General features: G+C 37.1%; 1 protein-coding gene across 3 annotated transcripts in view; it reads left to right on the top strand.

The window, feature by feature from the left end:
- Nucleotides 1-7,363, top strand: part of TOX3 (TOX high mobility group box family member 3) — a 101,101-nt gene that overhangs the window by 67,948 nt on the left and 25,790 nt on the right. For all 3 annotated transcript variants that reach the window (XM_019643788.1, XM_019643808.1, XM_019643779.1), the window contains exon 2: nt 3,914-3,979. In XM_019643788.1, the coding sequence (XP_019499333.1) occupies nt 3,914-3,979 (66 nt within the window). The remainder of the gene's footprint in view (nt 1-3,913; nt 3,980-7,363) is intronic.

The following is a 7,363-nucleotide window of genomic DNA, read 5'->3' as shown; positions in this document are numbered from 1 at the left end:
GGGGGGGGTGCTGTCTCCCACTTGAAGAAAAATGTAAGCTCCATCCAAGTAGGAACCTTGTCATCTGTTTCACCATTTTGTCTCCAGTGCCTAGCACAATGCCTTGCGCATAGTAGGCACATAAATATTTGCTGAAGAATGCACTGCAGGACTTCTCAGAGCCTTTAACTTTGTAGCCACCATTGTGACTCATCAGAGTGACTCATCAGAGAGGGCAGTCATGTGCAACCTTTGATAAACTTACCGGGTTGTGGAGCCCTTTTCTTGAGCATCACATCACTGGCCTTTGGTACCTTGAAATTCCCTCCGGGAAATTCTGGTTTTCAGTAAGATTGATAAATATACAGTTATAAAATTGAATTGATCACGGTGTAATATTCAAGTTTTTGTGGGTATTGGAATATAAGTGATAAAGATTGCGAAGCAGGAGGGACTTCAGACTTCCATGTTTGTATCTGATTTGGGGCAAGTAACTTGACCTTGAGAAGCCTCAGTCTATTAATCTATACAGTGGGGATAGTAGTTATGGTTATATAACTGGTCGTTGGGAAAATAAATTACATTTAGTCGCACTTTAGAAAATTAATGTATATAGAGGGCTTCACTAGATAAACATCATCATCATCATCATCATCACTCTCATCATAAAAACGTAAGTGATCCAATCTCTCCAGTTAGGATGGGTGATTATGAGACACGGAGGTTAAAACGATTCCTCCCTCCCTCCTGCTTAAAATACGCCCGGCATTGTTAGTTTTGGAGAGACAATGCTAAACACGGGAGAGGCCCCTTCCTGTGGACCTAGGGGACCGAGGTTTTTTTTTGTAATATGTGTTTACCGATGTCACTGTCTTTTAGAACATCAAGTAAACTTAATTGTACACAATTCAGTTAAAGTTAGTTGTTCTGAGGTCATTATATTAGAGAGCCATCCCCAAAGCATCACTTTTTCTCTCCGAGTTGGATCTGCTCTTATACAAACAAGTAAAACAGGATTCATAGGTCACATTTTAAAGCAAATAAAATAAAATAACATTTAAAATGCTAGCATTACTAGCATTTCCATCAAATGGAAAATGGCAACTCTTTTATCCTGATCAGGGTAACCACCACAGTAGGGTGGCCAGATTTATTAAATAAAAATACACAACACCCGGTTAAATTTGAATCACAGATAAATAATTTTTTTTTAAGTATAAGTATATCCCAGATAGGACATGGGACATACTTATATAATAAAAAAAGAAAAAGAGAAAAAAAAAAGTTGTTTTACTTGACAGTCAGATTTAACTGGGTGTCCTGTAGTTTACCTGACTACCCAACTGCACTAAACCCGGGACCTGGCCACCTGTGCAGGAGGGGAGACCGACGCCGCAAATGTCAACATTGGAAGCCATCTTTGTGGAGGAGATATTTTTGCCTAAAACAGAACAAAAACCTTTGCTTCTCGTTGCAATGATTTATAACTGTTCCTGCCTGATCGCCGAGTGTTTGCAAATTAAAAGCCATTGATTAAGACCTTATGTAGATACAAAAGATAGGCAAGAAGTGCTTTGCGATTCCAGCGCAGGACTTCAGGTGAGAGCTTTTCAAATTACGTGGACCACGGGAGCCACCTGCCTGACTAAACGCTGTGCCGCTGTCGTGTGGCAGCGCCAGTGTTGTTACTGACTTTTCTCATTTCTCCAGGGCAAATACTAATTAATGGATACAATTCACAGCTGATTAGCTGTAGTTTCTTCAGTAATTACATTCGCATACTAACTGTTCAGAAGAGGATTTCTAACCCAGTTCCTATTTCACTCGAAGCTTAATTTGTTTTTTGAATTGTTTAGGCCCTTACTTTAATAGCCATTTTATTTTTCTTTGTTGTTTTAGGTGCTATTAGATAATAAGTTGAGTTTAATCTTTAAAAAAATACTCTGTGATAATGAGCTCTTTGCCTTAACTGGATTTCTAATTCCCCAACCAAACCTGCATTTAAATAACGTTAAAGTTGCGATGCAGGCTGTCGGGCGGTTTGGGGAGCCAGGATTGGTGCATGAAACACACATCGTGACCCAAGTTCTCATAAATATTTATAAAGAACATTCGGACTGGAGGTCTGAGATTTTAATTCTAGGATCATTGATTCATCAAAAATTCCAAGACAGAAACCTCTACTTTTTCTTGCCTATATTTAACATTGTAGAAACGTGGGGAAAATATGTTTGTGTATGTGTGCACATGTGTATGCACCTGCTCACAGGTGTGTGTGTTTTTTTTAGGTTTTAAAATTATTTTTAAACCACTTTATTGAGGTATGATGGACTTACAAAGAACTGTGCATGCTTAATGTATACAACTTGATAGTTTGGAGATAAGCATACGTTTGTGAAACCATCACCACATGCTTTTGATATCACATGCCTTCAGAGAAACCAGATAAAGGTCTTTCCTAAGCGCTAACAAATACATCTTTCAGAAATCCTTATAAAGATATTTATCCAAATGAATCTGAGGGCTCATTGTGTGATTGTGTATTGAGGTGTCGCTTTGCACAGTGGGATTTTCCTTCTGTGGACCAGAACAGCGCTCTGGAACCATAGAGTCTTTCGTATAAATCCTGCTTAGCTTTTGGATCCCTGACATGATAAAGTGTAGCATGTCAATCCTGCTTCCCTGCACGGGTCTTACAGGTTCACTGTCGGGCTGAGAGCCCCCCGGAAAAGTGTTGGTGGGTTTACTGCAAAGATTTACGTGAGTCTTCCATATCAATATCTATAGTCTACGTACTATGTGCGTATTTCTCTCCTTGGGAAAATTGTGCCTTCCACTTTAAATAATTACTAGGTCTCTCTATATTAGCGAATGGATATATACGTTTCACGCGTTGGAGACGAAACCTAGGTGTTATTCGATGCATTAAAGGAAATCATACACTTTATAAAAAGGAGGGCATTCTCTTACCGTTTAAAAAATCATGAAAATAATATAGCCCCAGATAATTATGTTCACAGAGCTTTTCCATATTGCCAGACCGATAACAGAATGTTTAAAGCAACAAAACGTGCCTACTTGTGCCGTCCAAAACTGAAAATACATTTCTGCCCAAATCCAAGTTTTACATTTTGATAACAGGTCTCCAGAAGTAAAGAGCTTATGTCTGAAACGCTGATACAGTCTTATTTGTGATGGTATGAATGGGCTATTGTGTTAGGGAATTAAATAAAAATTGCTGTGTTCATAGGATCTCGCTTATTTTTTAAACCTCTTTGCACTTAATGTTACACTGAGAGATTAAATATCACTATTTTCAACAGCTCTGATGGATATAGATATCGTTTTAAACTCTGGAGATTTAAAAAATATTCTTTAGTCTTATAATTTATTTATATTCATGCCACACCCCATTCACTAGAAAATAGAATTTGAGTCCTGGGAATTGAATCCTATTCCCTTTAATTCACATTTTAACCTACCCACACTTGTGACATCTGTTCTTGAAAAAGTAAGCTATGAAATAAATCCCAGCATGCTCTAAAAATGTATCGAGGTGATTTGGGGGGAAACTCTTTCTCTTCTACCTCCAACAAATGCCAGTTCAATAAACAACACCCACTAGTGATCAATTGGCTAAATGTTTGTAATTGTCTCCCTTTGCTATTATTAGTCTTGATGAGAAGCAACACTATTTTCTAGAATTATCGCGGTAACTTAACTTCGTGCTTTATTTTTCTGAGGGAACCAGCTGACAGCATCGTCTAGCATGGTGCTTCGAAACCTCTGTCACGGTTCCCATTTGGTCTGAGGGAAAGCACTCTTGTTATTTCTTAACACCACCATTCTTTCCACATCCCACCACGTATTAAGTAAACCAGTAACTCTCTTTATCATGATGCATATTAACCTAAAACAATCTGTTTTCTTTCAGTTTGGAAATAACAATAACTACATGAATATGGCTGAGGCCAACAACGCTTTCTTTGCGGCCAGTGAGGTAGGTGTCTGTCTTGAGATGTCTCTTCATGTTTCGTGTGTTATTTAGATCATTTAAAAGGCTTGATGGGAAAAGCGGAGTATCAAATTTATCTCTCACGGGGCACAAGGTAATGACTTTGGAGGAGAAATGAGAACAAAAACCTATTGGAAAAGAAAATAACTTGACACATCTTTATCACTTGTCCATAGGCTGTTACGAATGTTAGCAATTCATACACATCTCTTGATGGAAAGAAATACATATGCAAACAAAAGTAAATATATAGGAAAGTATATGAAACCTATCCAAACTGTATTGCTATCTAAGCAGGTAACTGGCTATTTTGGAAGCTAAGATGGAAGTGACTTAATGGAAAGTATTTTAGCGTCATATAGCTCTGGGGAATAATTTCATTAAGTTGCCATGTTTGGGAAACAAACGTGGCAGAGCAGTATTATATAGCTTCTCGGGTCTTCAGTGGGAGCGATATAAAATGCGTGTTGGTTCTTGTTAGATCCCCACAGCCTAGTACAGTGCCTGGTACATAGTAGGTGCTCAATAAGTATTGAATGAATGAGTGAATGAATGAATGGACATGCTCCAAGACCGGGTCATATCCAGGAAGCCTGGGCGGTGGAATGTTTATACAGGCAGCACCACGTGGGCTCTGTGCTTGTCCACAGTGTACCAGTGCGAATGGAACAAACCTCCTTGCTGCTGTGTTTGCTGAATTCCATACTCACTGACTTAAGGCTTATTGGCCTGCCCGCCAGAAAAACCTTGATCTTGATTAGATCAAGAAAATGGTTTCCTAAAAATGGTAGACTGTGTGAGATTTAAGATTTTAAAACAAGAACAAACACAAGTGAAATTGGTCCAAATGGAACATTTCCTCTTGGCCGTTCTTATAATAAAAAGTCTTCGTTTTCCAAATACATTCAAATATAGGAAACCAAACTAGCTCGACCCCAGAGAATGGAAAGCACACTGGCTTCTTACATGATCTTGGTACCGGGCAGCAAGTGGTACGAAAGAAATTAACTTTGAGAAATGATTAGAAAAAAATGGGGGCCCCCAGAAGTAAGGGTAGTTGTTGTAGATGAATCATTTTTACAGTGACCATCCTCTCCGTAACCAAGAAGACAGCCTCGATAAGGGAAAATTGTTTGGCACTGGCTGCTGTGTTGTTTGTGATAATGAACACAAACCCCATCTGTACGGACAACATGATGTTTCATTCTGTAGGATTTTTTTCCCTACATTTGAATCAAACATTGATGAAAGCTCTACTGCCAGCAGCTGCTCAGAGACAATTTAATTCCAGCTGTGATAATTCACCGTGTCAGACATTGGCTGTTATATGTTGATACAACAGTTCTCCAGATTTGCATTTTTATCAAAAGGAACAAATGTTTTGAACATTTCAGTACAGATGGTATTTAACCATGTACATACTACTTTAGCATGTTCAAGGTAAACACTGAAAAGTCAATATCTGGAAGAAGTAATCATAGAAACTCTAAATGATTAATCTCGTGGTCATATGGCATAGTGTGCAAGAGTCAATATTTTTGTTGTTGTCGATGCCCTACATGGTTCTTTCTATAATCTCAGATAAAACCAGTGTTTTGGTTACTTTTTTCACTAAGAAATGTTTAAGTGGGTGTTTAACATATTACCTCTCTTTAAAAGTGGTTTAAGATTTTAGCATTGCCTTGGTTATATATTGTAATATAATTTTCTTGTATTGTTTTATTAGGTTATGATATAATAGTATACGAAATTCTAACCTAAAATTAATTAACCTTTTAAAAAATTATACCGTAGGGATGTATTATATGTAAGATATCGCCTCTATTCCTTAACAAAATTAAAAATGAAAACCTCCTTAATTTTGACTGCCTAGCGTAAGATGTGTTTTTGTTAGAATTGTAAGAGGTAATCTTATGTAATGATTTCACTATCCATCTTTTCTTGGAACAAAAAAATAAGGCCCAAGTAAATGTTAATGCACTCACTACATTGCAGCATGTGCCTAATTTCCCAGTCACTGCATTAAAATTAAATTTATTTGGTTTTTTTTTTAACATTTTAATGAGTGCAAACTAATTCAGGAAGACTTTAAGTTTGATGCCATAAAGTCGAAATTGTGCCTGAAACCAATTCCCTTCGTGCAGATATTACCCTATAGATAACACTACAGAGAGTAGGACACTCTTGAGTTTGAAATTCACACATTTGCTTTGTGTTTTCTGTCTTGTGTCATGATTACCCTGACCATTTTTAAAGTACTTTAAATATTTATTGAAATAATATTTCAAGTGTTAATTACAGTGGTAATGAAAACAGCCAAATGCCACATATCAAGAATGAGTGTTTATCCGTATTGTTAATGTGATATGTTAGATTTCATTAAGCAGTAATGGGGTAGCAAACGAGTCACAAATTACAGTTGCATCTGTTCCTAGATCACATTAGCGCCAAAATAACAGCAAATGCAGCCATAGGGTTATGTTCATTAGCCAACTACATTTGCAGCCAATTCATCCCTTTGTGTCTGAGAACTTGGGGTACCATAGTAAGAAGAAATCAACATCTTTTTTTGGGGGGGGTCATTATTAGAATAAATATGTCAGAAAATGTAATATTTCATTCTAGCTTTCAAATGGGCTGTAATGTTTTGCATATATTCAATCTGCTATGAAGCTCAAGATGTTCAATCATCTTGACTCCCATAGTTTGGACTCCCAGAGCTGGTGACCTGTATATTTTTGGTAAGACAGAAATAACGCTTGATAGGGTTATGTATGCGAGAAATGGTTTTTGGGTTTTTTTTTCCCCCCTTCAGTTTGTTTCTCTTTTCCCTCAAGTGGTTGTTAAATTATATCATCAGTTGATAGTTTGAAGGATGATGATTTTGAGCTCTAAATTGGTTCTCTTAACCAATTATGGCATATTCAAATTATCTTGCCCCAATTCATTCTTTAAAAATATTATTAATAATCAATGAACTATAACTTTGACCCTCTGAGCTAGGAATAAAACATATATGAGTGGCCCCCAACCTTTTCACCCTACCAAAGATAATATCCTAGACCTTGACACCCCCCCACCCCCCCAAAAAAATCAAGTTCTAGTTTAAGAAAGATGGTTAGTGCAGTTGAGGAAGGCAGCTCAGATTTACATCAAAAGGTTGTATTTGAAAACACTATCTTTAAGAACCTATGTAGCATGAAGAAAGCAGTGCGTTATTTACTCTTAGGTCTCAAAAAATAACTCATAAGTGAACATCAATGGAGTCAGTTCATCTATATATCAGTATATCTCTATGCTCATTCTATAGATAGTCTTTCAAAGTTGAAGACTGGCAGACAATATTCTGATAAATATCAAAATCTTCAC

The sequence above is a fragment of the Hipposideros armiger genome, unplaced genomic scaffold (assembly GCF_001890085.2).
Source record: "Hipposideros armiger isolate ML-2016 unplaced genomic scaffold, ASM189008v1 scaffold_4, whole genome shotgun sequence".
NCBI lineage: Eukaryota > Metazoa > Chordata > Mammalia > Chiroptera > Hipposideridae > Hipposideros > Hipposideros armiger.
Note: the sequence above shows the minus strand (reverse complement) of the source record. Positions and strands in the feature narration are given on the sequence as shown.